The sequence below is a fragment of the Amphiura filiformis genome, unplaced genomic scaffold, assembly GCF_039555335.1.
Source record: "Amphiura filiformis unplaced genomic scaffold, Afil_fr2py scaffold_113, whole genome shotgun sequence".
NCBI classification, from domain to species: domain Eukaryota; kingdom Metazoa; phylum Echinodermata; class Ophiuroidea; order Amphilepidida; family Amphiuridae; genus Amphiura; species Amphiura filiformis.
The window spans coordinates 63558-78216 of NW_027305577.1; the positions used below are offsets into that span (position 1 = coordinate 63558).

The following is a 14659-nucleotide window of genomic DNA, read 5'->3' on the forward strand; positions in this document are numbered from 1 at the left end:
AATAAAAATTTTAATTCATCAAGAATGTTTTTATCATCCATAATAATGGAACCATCATCCAACACAATTTTTTCGACAGATTTCCTCTTAACACGTGATTTTTCAAGATTGAAAAAGAACTTCGAACTTTTCTCACCATATTCAATACAATCTGCTTTACTTCTGACCATTGCACCTTTAACTCTTTCTTCGTAGATGAATTCCAGGTTATGTTTCTTGGTCTCAATTTTATTTCTAAGATCAACACTTGGATTATTAACATATGCATGCTCAAGATCATTTATTTCACCTTCAAGACTTTTTTCAGCTTGATTCATATTTTTGTACTTCTGACTTGCATATTTAATTGTTTCACCTCTAATAACACATTTCATAGTTTCCCATAGAATATCAGGACATGCCTCTGAATTGTTTGAACAAATATCCTTAATTACGTCATGTATCAAATTAGTATACTCAGTGTCCTGTAAGAGGGAGGTGTTAAACTTCCACATTCCTTTACCATGATTGCTTTCGTTACCATATAAAGAAAGCGTAACCAAAGAATGATCTGATCTTAGACCATGTTGAATCCCAGAATCTTTAACTTTATTCTTTAAACCTGTACTAATCAGGAAAAAATCCAATCTACACATGATAGGTGGTTGGTGATTTGATTTCCAAGTAAACATCATCTTACCAGGGTTATTTAAACGCCAGATATCAACCAGATCCCTTTTGGCCATACACTTGTGAATCTCTTCTTGAGATTTAAAATTTGTTTGTTTGCGACCACCTTTCTTATCAAAAGCCACATTTAAAACAAGATTAAAATCACCGGCATAAATTATATTGTCACAACAAAAATTATCAAGTTCATTGTCCACTTCTCTGTAAAAAAGCGGCAAGTCTCTATTTGGCCCATAAACAGTGACCAATGTATATATAACATCAAAATTTTAACATCCACAATTATATAACGCCTATCTTGGTCGACAAGTTTTTTATAATGTCACAGTCATAATTTTCATCAAATAAAATGGCAGTACCTCTGCTATTTGAAGTTCCATGACTCCATATTGATGTGCCTTTCCATTGTGCACTCCACGCATTAACATCAAAACGAGTGCTATGCGTTTCTTGCAAAAAGTAAACATTAAGTTTTTTGTTCTTCAGCCACGAAAACACAGTGGAACGTTTCTTACCATCTCTTAAGCCTTTGGCATTGTATGTACAAAATCTTAGATTAATCATGAAAAAATTCAGAAAATATTTTTAAATAAACATATATCAGGTAACGATTTTAATCTTGAAATTTTTGGGTTGACAAAAAACAAAAAACACACAGATAAGGATTCTTAAACAGAAGTTTGCAAAACATACCAAACAAAAAACAAATTAATGCAGGCTTAAGATGGTAAAAACACCCGCGAAACCACAGTTAACTGTTTGTAAACAAAGTCAAATCCTGTGTTTTCCTAAAGTTTACCTTTCTGCATGCATGCAGTATTTATCCGGATAGTCCGAATCATATTGGAAACAATTACTCAATGTTCTTTGCATTTATCCGCCTTACGGATCCATCTGGTTCTATTACTTTGAGCGACGATGGGTAATTTACAAAGGCCTTTCTAGCTGGATTCTCCTCCAAAAGTTTTCTGCGAAGTTTCCACAACTTGGCACGCTCAATTTGCAGCTTGGGGGTGACGTCTTCCGTAATCACAAGTTTACGCTGAGCCTCGCCATCGGGATAAGGATTAGTTTTTAACAGATTAGCAGCCTTAATCACTTTCTGTCTCACAGTAAAGGCGTGGAATGCCACATGAATTGGCCTGGGATTGGCTCTGGGGGCCGTAAGATGCGTTGGGGTTCTATGAGCTCTTTCTATATCATTATCATCCAGGTCAAGTTCAAGGTGCGTAGCAATAATCGTCTTAATAAGTTCAGCACATTTATTATTACCTTGTTCAACGCCTTCAGGCACATTTATGAATACCAGATTGTTCCTCCTTGCTCTGTTAGCCAAATCCTCGAGTTGTGATTCCAGCTTGTCATTGTTTTGCATTTTTATTAAAGTTCAAGGTTCCACCCAAGAATGTTGTAAATGGCATTACCCATTCTAATATGGATTTTAAATTACATTCAAATTTATCCAAAATCGCCATTTAGGTAATTTATGGCCTGTTGCACTGTAGTATTACCAAGGTCGCCGGTTCGAATCCAACCAGGTGCACTGTTTTTCATCGTTTTAAAATACGTCGTTTAAAATGATAAATTAATATAAGGTCAAAGGAAAAGAAATTTAAATGATAACCATTGAATATTTGCGGCAGTTTACGGGAACTTAAAGGCCCATTCAGTGATTTGCTCATCCGGACGATCGTAAAATCATCAAAATTCAGATTTTGGTACCTTTGTAATTGGCATAGATGTGCTAACATAGCCTGCTAGTGGTTCGGTCGAAAGCCGTGTATTTTAGACAAAATAAAGCATTTGCATGATTCTGGACTTTTGATACTGACAGTACTAAAAGTCCGACTCGAGATCGAAAGAAGCTCACTCTCCACGTACCAACACGCGTTGCGTATTGTTTCTACTACTTATTACATCAGTAGCTACTATTTTAAACAAAATACACAATTTTAACTGTTTTTCATATTTGAATTGACCGTTAGTTTGCCTCGGTGACCTAACTGACCTTTAATTGCTTATTTTGTTTTCTACTACAAAAATTAAACGTCTGTTTTAAATCAATTTAGACTCTACTTCCCCGTGTTAGAAACACTGGACTAGGAAGTTTTTCCAGTCGATTGGTGGCGCACTGTACGAAAATCTCGATTTTCTCGAGTCGATCTGAGTTGAAGTAGAAAACCTTTCTAAAACTTCTGTTTTTGACTAATTTGTCGATGTATTCAGGGAAAAGTGGTTTAATGAAATTCTGTAGACTTATTCTTTATTTCTAAGCAACTCTGACAAATTTCCATTTTTTTTAATGTTCCTGTGAAATCACTGAAAGGGCCTTTAAAACTAGTGTAATCAGTAATTCAAACTCGTGTCCGTTTCTCCATATACTCCCGTTTTGTGTCCAAACGTGTCCAAAAATGGGTATTTGGATCCAAAATGAGGGCCTTTTTCACAGGCATCTCGGGTCAAACTTAGCAGCCGGTCATGCCAAACAATACAGAAATTATATTTCGCGGTCAACTGATGTAACAAATTGATATCCGGGCATGCGCCGTTTAGAGCTAGACAGTCGTGACTCGCTATGCCACTTATCGTATTAGTTGATCAATCGGATTAGATCATTGTTTTCATCAATAGGCGGATGCACACATTATTTATTTGATGTGGGCAGCGAGCGACCTCCTCTTTTATCATCTTCTCTGGTTTGTCCCTTTTAAACTCCCATTAATTTCAAATCAAAGTGTAAGCACTGAGCAGCTGGTCAGTTTGTGGCTAGAATTTCGTGTTCAGCTTGCGACGTTTCAAAATTAGTTCTTGCTGCACTTAAAATCGACTCATTTCGTGATCTAAATGTGGTTTGTGTTGCATTTTTCAATGCCAATTTATTTAGTGTGTGTGACGTACCCTTTAAAAAAAGCACCTTGACCTAGTCGGGTCAAGTTCAAATTGGCCGCCAATTTTAGATCACGCAAAATTTATATTAGCATATTGGCAGCATGAGCAGCTAGCGGATAGAGTGCTGTAAATGACTGCGTACGTTTGTCATTGACTGCGCACTGACTGCGGTTCTTGTCGAAGTGACGGTCCTATACCATCCGGTCCTTTTGTCCGCTACCATCCCTATTGTTACCATCCTTTTCCCTATCCCGTGACAGTATAGGGCCTATGCATACACATAGCAAAGTTCTTTAAACGTTCATATAATGACGTCATTATTCTGTTGCATTAGAAATCAATATTTCGCTTCGAACGCTGAAAAGGGCCATACGAGCCAGCATTTTACCAACACAATTTGTCTTTTTTCAGGAGAAATACGGACAGAGGAGAAAGTCCATGGGTAAACGCTCTGCCTCAACCCTCATACCTCTGGTTCTGCTAAAGTAGCTTTAACATTTTCAATGACTATACCCTTCACTTGGGCCTTATCTAATCTGTCAGAATATTTTGTTTTAACATCTACCATTCGTTATACAACCGAAGCAAAAATGAAATCAGGATTCACATTCTTATTATCTTGTATTACCCTTCGCTTAGGTTTCTTGAAAGTAGCAACACGATACACTCTCCATGTTTTGCTGAACATAGCACCAAATGCTAACACAAAGCCAATAGACAGTAGCCACATTCGTATCTAGAATAAGACAGAAAAGGTGAAGATTAGTTGAAGATTAGTTGAAAATGTTGACTGTGAAATAAACTATTGAGGTCACACGTATTTATTTATTTATTATTTATTTATTACATCATATTTACCCAGGGTAACCCGATCAGCAAAAATGCTGTTCTTACACGGGGCCCTGCATCATATAACAATTGCACAACAGAAATTTAAAATTACATATAATACAACAAAAATTATTAACACATATCAAATCAAACCAGCATGACAAAATAATATAGCACCAACTAGAGAAACAGTTATTTGACCAAAAACAAACAAACAGCTGAACATCTCTATATATAAATACACTTAGCTTAAACCATGGAAGTACTTCTAGTACTTCCTTACTTAAACTTATACATATTCTTAAAACATTTTAAATTTGAGGCGTTCCTTAAATCATAATCAATTTTGTTCCATACCTCAACACCACTGTACGAGAAAGAAAATTTAAAATATTCGGTATCATTACCATTAGAGCAAGGTGGCAACGCTAGCAGACCAGCTGCAGCTTGTCTTGTATGAATGCCATGCTTATCAGATACATATTTACATTTGGAAGAAAGATATGATGGCGCCAGGCCATTTAAAGATTTAAACATCAGCAGTGCTTTAAAATAATTGTAACGATCATAAAGTGAATTCCATCCTAATACTGGAAACATAACATTAGACGAGGTTTGGGAATTAACGCTCAAAATAATTCTAGCACATCGTTTTTGTAAGACATTGAGTTTGTGTACATCATTTTCATATCGACCAAACCATACAACACAGCAATAGTCAAAACAGGGTTGAATCAATGACTTGTACAAGATATTAAGGGTGTTACTATCAAGAAATGTGCTCAGACGTCTTAAAAGAGATATTTTACAGAACAATTTCTGAATAACACAATTTACTTGCTTATGCCACAGTAATTCATCATCAATTAAAACACCTAAACATTTAGCCTTGTTAACTCTCTCTAGTTTACAACCATTAACAATTACTGAAAAAGAATCTTCATCAACTTTACGTAATCTTGCACTACTGCCTAATAACATTACTTTAGTCTTATTTGTATTGAGGAAAAGCTTGTTTTTATGCAGCCATTTAGTTATCGCCTCAAGATCCTCCGTAAGCTTCTTTGACATAATGTTAACATCACTTTCATTGACATACAGTGTAGTGTCATCAGCATACATAGAAATCTTTCCATGTTTTATTACTTTAGGCATATCATTGATAAAAATTATAAACAAAAGTGGGCCAAGGATACGTACGACTTGTATAGGACAGTATACTAAAACAAGAGCTGTCTTTTAAAAAAGACAACGTAGTTTATATTAAATGAAATTAAGTTAATGGGTTAACATCTGTAGCTAAGGAGATAACTACTAATATCATATCTAAATGTCTGTGAGCTAACTTTGTCAAATATTGAGCGATTTTAATGAATTACATATCATTTTGTAGTAAATGCTAAAAAACACGCTTATGTCAATGGAAATGACATTGTTCCACAAACATTTAAGAATATTAGGAATTTTCAAAGTATAGTAAAATAAATGCAGCCAATAGGGTAAGCCATGTGGGATTAGAGTATAATAGGCCAGTTTTGCTTTGATGTGCTTACAAGAAGTAGATCTACTGTGTCAAAGTATGGACTTGCAAAGGCTTTTATATAACAGCATCTGTGATTGGTCAGTGAAGGAGGCTGGTTTTATATCATGACCATTTCGACTAGTTTAATGTACTGCTGAACTGTTGAAGTGGGTCGACGTATTTTCCCAAAAATGTCCAAATCTTGTGTTGAAATAGCCAAAAATTTATTGTATTATACTGTGATTCAATACCAGCTAGTATCTTGCTTCAAATAAAGCAGCACAGTTTTGGTATTTCATCAGCACTTTTTTAGGCAAGATATCCCTTCTCATAGTTTTTCGAACAGATACAGCTGTATACATAAATTGACAGCGTTTTTGTCGAATACACCTCTGGCTGCAATTGCAATTATTATATCTGTGGTTTCCAATTACTTCTCATACGCAGTAAACTGCGAAAATTAGTATAAAAAATGTTTGTTTCAACTCTTCAACTTTTTCGTCAGCCGTATCACATACTGACGTATTTGCAAAATACGCATTTCGAGAAAATCGAACTTGAAAATCTAGCGATTTTCATTTGCTGCATAATCTTGATTAAAATATCATTGTCGATTAAAACCTGGTTAACGGTAATGCAAATATACCATATTTTCAATCATATTACTATCAGAGCATAACTTATTCTGCAAAAAATCAATAATAAATAAAATACGTCAATATGTGAAAAGGACTTATGTCAATTTCGCCGTTCAAATGACAAATACGTCGCGCAAATGCGTCATTATGTGAAACAGTTGCGCAAATACGTCAGTATGTGAAAAGGACAAAAGAGCAATTTTGCCGCGCAATGACAGAGTCGCGCAAATACGTAGCGCAAATACGTCAGTATGTGAAACAGCAAATTCTTCAAATTGCAGATACGATATAATGGGCTTGCGCAGTATAGGTGAACGGCATATACGGCATTATGTAATGCAGACATTTCAAGGTTTTGTAACTACGACATAATTAAATTAATTAATATCTTACTAGTTAAGCCACTTTGAGGCATGGTTTTTGGTAAATATATAGAGTAGAACATAACAAACTATTGTACTAATTTTCTCAAAAAATTTAAAAATGTCGAATACGTCAGTATGTGATACGGCCGACGTTTTATAGTGTTTTACTCCTTGGTGTTAGTCCATGAACTGTTGGAAGTTAACGCAGCACTCATAGCACTGTAACTTTTTCACCAGACATGAAAAATTATGCCCACACACGTACCCACCCCGTACACACCAACACACAACGCACCCACTGTCACAAAATTGCAGTGACGTTTTGTTCTGTAGTTTGTTGCGTACCCCTTTTATTGTTGAAATACTAAATATTTCCTAAATTAGGTTTGTCTTCAGTAAATGTACATAAATATAACATTAATTGCTACGGATGTTTACTTACCTGGCATGCCAAAGAAAACGCCCAATCAGATACGAGTGTGTTATCAATACCACTAACAACCACCCAGCTATAGATGAGCATACTGCCCGCAATGATGACATTATTCAGGTTTGGACTGGACATTTTAACGTTCCTAATTATAATAGAATCATCAATGAAATGGTAATCAGATTATGAGGGGATGTTGTGACTATTTTTATGTTAACCATTTTATGTTACCTATTTTATAGAAGTTTTTTCTAAACTACAAATTATTGTATAGATATTGATTCAAACAATAAACAATAGTAGAAATAAAATACTTTTCTGCTATTATAAAGTAGCTATTAATGTAAGAAAATATGCTATGTACTTTTGTTGACGAAATTTGACGTTAAATGACAAAAAAGATAGTGATAAGATGCCTCCTGAGATAGCCATAGCGCACATGATGAAGAAAATGTAAGATGGGATACCACTTTGAACTCTCTTGTAGGTGATGATGATTTCTGGCGTATGATCTAGTGGTACTTCATTGTCTAAAAGTAATAAAAAGAGAGGAAGGCGAGAGGATTTTGAAGAAGAATGGAATGATTAACAAATAGGAACGAGAAGGCGACGAAGGAGAATTCAAAGAAAACAATACATAAGCGATACATAAGCGATACATCATATTCCTTATATTTGAACTCCAATCTTTATACTTATTTACCTCATTCAAAAGTCAAAGACCCGTCCAATCTTTGACTAGATTTTCTTCTGTTTGTACTAAAACAAATCAAGCTGACACAGGAATGGTAATGATATGGCTCTATAAAGGCTTGATATCAGTGGAATTATTTCCGACATATTGTGCATGATTTTTCCTCGAGAGGGAAAAACGCCCAAAACATTCGTTTTAATATACCATTTGCCTTAATTAAAGAACCGCAAGGCCCAATGGAAATACAAAATGCGATTATTGGCTTGCTTGACTCATTTCCTATAAGAGCAAGGTATTAGTTAAATGGCAAAGACTGGAAAAGTATGACCCACTCTTGCCATCCCGTTCGCCTTTACAACAATTTCCTTACTCTTAGGGGGCTGGCATTTTCTTCGGAAGGGGGGGTCACAAATATGTCAGTGACCGGAGTCAATTTTTTATGACCCCCCCCCCCTATCGCGGGCAAACTACACAGACTCAATAAAAATTATTCATTGCCGGAACTAAGGCGCGGAGCGCGTCAAAACTTACAAGTGAAAAAAGTGTGTGGAGCGCGTTAAAACTTTTATTGTAAATGTAAAGAAGGCGCGCGGAGCGTGTAAAAATTTTGCATAGATTGTATGCACATTTCGATTGCAAAGTTAAAGAATGCGCGCGCAGCGCGCGAAAATTTTGAGTCACCAGCCCTTAATAATTCTATAACCCCCCCTATTTTGGGTGTTAAAAAATTATAACCCCCCTATTTTTGGTCTGAAAATTCTATGACCCCCCAGAATTTTTGGGACCCCCCCCCTCCCGAAGAAAATGCCAGCCCCCTTACTCATAAATTAAACAGATGGGAACTGTGGTATTAAAGGGAGACACAATTATTTCAATTAATTGATTCACCTTGCCACCTCAGGTTCGATACCCAGCGAAGCTTGTCCTTACGAATATCATGAAAACCAACAATCTGATGGGTCAACTCTGAGTGACAAAAAAACAAAATGACATAAAATGCCCGTGATTGAATTTAAAATGTTTGATTGAAATCAAAAACATTTCTATATCCTTTACACGTTGAAAAAGAAGTTACAACTAGACGTACTCTTAAACCTGTTATACATAAATTGTTTTGTTACACCGATGTATGGTACATAATATCAAGGATAACAGAAATCAGGATGTGACAATAGACCATTAACATTTGTGTCCAAATTGTGTTTAATTAGTGTATTGTTATTAAAATGATGGTCTGACCTTGCTAGAGGGCGCTAATAATATCTACAGACACAGCTTGATTCGATCTCTATGTTGGGTTAAAGTACCCTCTCTGGTTGGGTTAAATGCGCATTTAAATGTATACATGTTGTAAAAACTTAAAATCAATGTAACCGTTCAATTTATTGTGTGTAAACTTCATGTTTGTATGTGACTTTTAGCATCTAAAGTGCCACGCTCGGGTAGAATCTAGCTAAATCTAGTAGTGTCAAATTATGCTGCATCAGCCCGTCTGAATGATAGAATTCTTTTAACAAAATATTGAATTCTAACAGATAGATGTACAGTATAGCACGATGTATCAGCATTTAGAAGATATGTTAATTGACCAAGATAAACAATCGAGTATAGAAATGACAATTAACTACAATATTAAAATCATCCGGCTGCCCACGTAATTTTCCGTGAATCCCACCCACGTTACTACAACCTCAGTGTGACCTCAGTCAGACTTTTTGGTTCATTTGTGCTTCACTCAAACCCGTAGTCAATATTGTGTGATTTTCTTTACCTACTTTACCTAAAATCAATCATTCATGCTGAGAGCCAAATACCATTGATTAGTGAAGATTGATATTCTTTTCTTACGAGAAAATGAAATACAAACACACAGACAAATACAGCGCCATAATGCAAGATCACGTGAGGTGTCACATGTTTTGTGACATCAAATGCTCACTTCGATTTCATATCATTACTTTTAAAAAGATATCAAATTAGAAGACTTTCTTGGAAAATCAAATCACTGCTGCCTGCTGGGATCATAGTAGTTGACCCACTTCCGCCCGGTCTGACCGTGCTAGAGAGCGTTTTTACTCTCTTCAGCAGGTTTGATTCATTAAACTTGCGACATCTTTATATGGTGACCTCAACAACATGGGCCGAGTAAGAGTTGATGTGAATTATTCACAACAACATGGGCCGAGTAAGAGTTGATGTGAATTATTCATAACCGAATTATGCATAATCGATCGATACTTTGCCTCACTTTGTTAAGAACAAGCCAACAAAATTCGTCATAGGTTTGTGTTGATAATACAAAAACCGTGAATTTAGTGTCACCCTGATAATATGTATATGTGGGTATTGTCAATAATTAACGATAATTGACAATACCCACATATACATATAATTAATATGCATAATTGAATATTTATTATAGTGCCGTAAGCCATGATACCCGTTCATCGAGTAAGTGTCGTATTACCGTGCATCAATTGCACGAAGTGGAGCGATGTATTGCCGTGCTTTGATAAATACCCAGCAAACACAAAACGTTTTCGACATAATTCCCAAAAGGTTATAAAAGGTTGTCAGAAAACGTTTAAATGTATATTAAGGGTATAAAACGTTTTTATAACATTAAAAAACATTTTGTGATAATCTACTGCTCAGCAAATACAAAATGTTTTACAGAAAACGTTTAATGTCGGGTTATATAAAGGGTATAAAACGTTTTAATAACATTCCAAAAACATTTTTGAAAACTTGATACAAAACATTCTAAACAGAATGTAATTTTGGGGTTGAAACAATATTTTGCGAAAAAAGGTTTGCCCAAAATATTTGCAATAACGTTTTAAAAACGTTTTCATGACCTTTTTTTAACCGGACATTTAAATGTTGTTAAAACGTTTTGAAAAAACATTCTAAGAACATTTCTGTGTTTGCTGGGTGCAAATATTTTAACATAATGTTATGTAAGTGTTGTCAAAATATTTGCAAAAATAGTTTACAATAACACTTTGAAAACATTTAAAAAATATTGTTGTAGTGTGTTTTCATACAAAACGTTTTAAAACGTTTTCATGACCTTCATATAACCCGACATTTTAATGTTATTAAAATGTTTTTACCTAAACCAAATGCCAAAATATAACTTATTTAATGTTTTTGTGTTTGCTGGGTACTTCACTCCTTATTGACTCTTCAATCAAACCGTAAGGGGGTATCCGATCTCGTCTCCTAATGTGTGGTTTAGGTTGATCACCATGACAGCGAATACAGTTGTCTGCTCGTGCACGTGAATTATATTCATTTATGCTGCAATGTGACTCGGGTAATGTTTATTATTTTGATCGTGTGTTAAATGATGTAAATTCACAATAAATTTCTTAAACGTATTTTTGTTTCATCTGGTTCATTTCGTGTTACCCATTCACTTTCCCGTTCATAATTCTTCCCTTTGGGACTCCAAATCTGGTATCTTGCTCTGTTTTTTCCTTTGACTAATTCCCTAGTTTAGCTTCATAATAATTATATCAACGAACACAGGAAAACCATGTTTGCGGATGATTTTAATGTAAAGTGTAAACCTTAAAATCTGCTCTTTGATGCACACTGCAGATGATAGCTTTGATGGCATATTCGATTAATGTAAAACTGAGTGTAAACGATAATATCTGTTGAAATGAACAAGGTCTTTCTAATCATTGTAAGTCATCATAATTGTATAGTAAGAAATGTAATATCGCCATGCGGGCCATTGAGTTAATGTTATGAATTGCTTCTTATTTTGCAAGATTTACAGGAATTACCTATCTGAGTTTTGCAGATATATGACAGTGACGCACTGCAATTCATTGCGTGATATGTGCCGTCTCTATTCATTGCCCCACAATGGGGTCCAGAGTTTTCCTTCACAGAGCTTCCGGTTGGAATCCATGTAGCTTCCTCTGTCATATTAGCATCATTCCAAATCCATTTCATCTGGTTTTGCAGCAGACCAATCCTACATGTTATTAAAAAAAAAGCTTTTTGACACGTTTTGATACAAATGCTTTTGCATCCAAGAAGGGCCATGGCACGTACAAGTTCCACCACCGACAACACTGCTGAATTATCATAATAAGTTTGAAGAGAGTTTGATATATCAACACATATAGTTAACTTTGATGCAGTGTTTTCCTGCAACGTTATTGCCTTGCCTTTATTATTTAATATATTTTTCCTAAATGTTCAAACTAACATAATGCATAAGGAACTTGTTTTATGGGACACATTGCAGTTTTTCTAGACAAATGGTCATTCACACTCAGCTGCACTCAGCACAGTGTTGCTGACTATGCAGCCTTTCCACTACCAGAGGGCAAGCTGCTATATTTAAAAAGGATGGTATGACGCTTAACCATGGCTTGTAGATGCAATGGAGATGGGTTGAAATCAATCCAATGACGAGTTTTCCTGTTCGTATCCATAAGTACAGCCTGTCTCAAAAAAATGTGCAAGTAAAAAGCGCCCTCTTTGGCAATATGAAAACATTGTTGTGACATGATGCTTACATCAACGTCAAGGCCGCAGTCTTAGCTCTCGAATGTTGTTTGTTCTGAATAGTTTGCTTGTTTTAATCTCAAGATATGTTTAGTTATCAACGAAAGGGTAAAATCACAATTTTGCCACTTTTACTAGGGAAGAGGGCTCTACATGTAAATCAATGATAGCATCAAGTTTATCAAGAGTTCCTTCGTGAAATCGAAAGAATGCATCGATAACACAACAATACAAATAGTTTTTTACTGTGTTTACTGTTTTATCATGATACAGGTATAATGATTCTCTTTTCGGACTTAAAACAGATTAAAAGATAAATACATATGTCACATTCTGCTGCAAAATTAAATACGTGTACAATATCAGTGATTTTATCATGCTAAATACTGATCTCTTTGTCACTCAAGACATGGCAAATATTGCACACGCTGTTGTAAAATTAAAATCATGTCAACAAAATATTGCACATCATAATTATAAGTTTGACATTTTATACTAAAGATTTAAAATTCATGATGATTTTTATCAAATCATAAGCACATTTCGAGTGCGCAGCAGCTGAGTCCGATATTGCTTGAAATGAACAGTTTAGTCAATTTTACTGTTTGGTCTTTAACATTATTGTTCATGTACATGGGTCACTCAGAGCCCCCTTCCTTCTGCGTGACCGTCACCTGTAGCGATGCATCTTGCTGCCCTCGTCTTCAATACGCTTATAGTGAGTAATTGTTACATAATCATTTCTAATCCTACAAATGAATGTTTATTTATTAACTGTAATGTACAGGTATTTCCTAACATTCTATTCAATTTCCTTAAAATTGGCACAAAAAGGTTTTTGTGTTTAGTGAAGCAGATCTCTGAATTGCCGAAACCAAAATGAATAAAACAAACGGTATTTAAAAGCTACGACTGCTACCTTGACGTTGATTAAGCATCATGTCACATCAGTATTTTCTAATTGCCAAAGAGGGCGCTGTACACTTACAAAAAAATTTTAGACAGACTGTATTTCAAAAATTTCCAATGTAATGCACACATCAAACGTACTACTACATGTATAATGCATATACTTTAATTATGGACACTGTGGAAACCCAGCAAACACAAAAACGTTTTTAAAACGCTTTAGATAAGTTATATTTTGGGTTTTGGTTTAAGTAAAAATGTTTTAATAACATTAAAATGTCGGGTTATATAAAGGTCATGAAATCGTTTTAAAACGTTTTGTATGAAAACACACTACAACAATATTTTTATAAAGTTTTTGAAATGTCATAAAGTTTTAAAACTGTTGTCGGAAATTTTCCAAATTTTTCATTTCGAAAATACCCAATTTTATGATTTATCCTTCACTTAAATAGTAATTTATACACAATTTAAATTTTCATACAATTTCGCCGGGATCACTGAATAAGCTTTTAATTATGAAATAATTATACAGGGTGAGTAAAAAAAAAGTGCAATGGAGCAAAGAATCGATATTTATGTAAGAACCACGTTGAAAGTTTCTATAAATGCCACACTCAATAGTGACCTTCTGTGAAAAAATGAAGTGAATCACAACTACCGTTTAATTTTTTCCTTTTGCTGCGATACCCAATTTCATTATTTGTTAACGAGGTACCATGTATTTTGAATGAGAGCACACAATGCACAATAAAGGCACCAGCTCTGAAACTGACTTTAACTTAAATAAGGTTGAATTTTGCGTTATTTTAATTTCTTTTTTTCTGTTCAAACAAACTTTCTAACATTACTTTAAGTCCTGCATACCTCACTCGACTCCAACTCCAGTTTTTTAAATCCCAATATGTCCAACTTACTGGATATTTTATAATTCACTCGACTTCAATTTGTGCGCATTTCATGTCGACATTCGAAAAAATCCGCCTACAAATTTGAATGTTTTTGATAGAGAATAAACATCTTTAAAGTAAAGGTAAAATGAAAATAACAACAAAATTATGTTTCTTCTTCTTAAACAAGACCAAGGGCAAAAACACTTTGGGTGCTCCATTTTATTTCAATGCCAATGAGGTTAAGAAAATGGCAGTTGTTCCAAATCTACCTTACACATAGTGGGCTGAC

At 34.9% G+C, this 14659-nt stretch overlaps 1 protein-coding gene across 1 annotated transcript in view; it reads right to left on the reverse strand.

Annotated features, from left to right (window-relative positions):
* LOC140145008 (gamma-aminobutyric acid type B receptor subunit 1-like) overlaps positions 1-14659 on the reverse strand; it is a 65120-nt gene that overhangs the window by 8731 nt on the left and 41730 nt on the right. Inside the window, exons 9-11 of the mRNA XM_072166800.1 lie at positions 7709-7874; positions 7357-7489; positions 4187-4294 (exon numbers count right to left, since the gene is read on the reverse strand). Of these exons, the coding sequence (XP_072022901.1) occupies positions 4187-4294; positions 7357-7489; positions 7709-7874 (407 nt within the window). The remainder of the gene's footprint in view (positions 1-4186; positions 4295-7356; positions 7490-7708; positions 7875-14659) is intronic.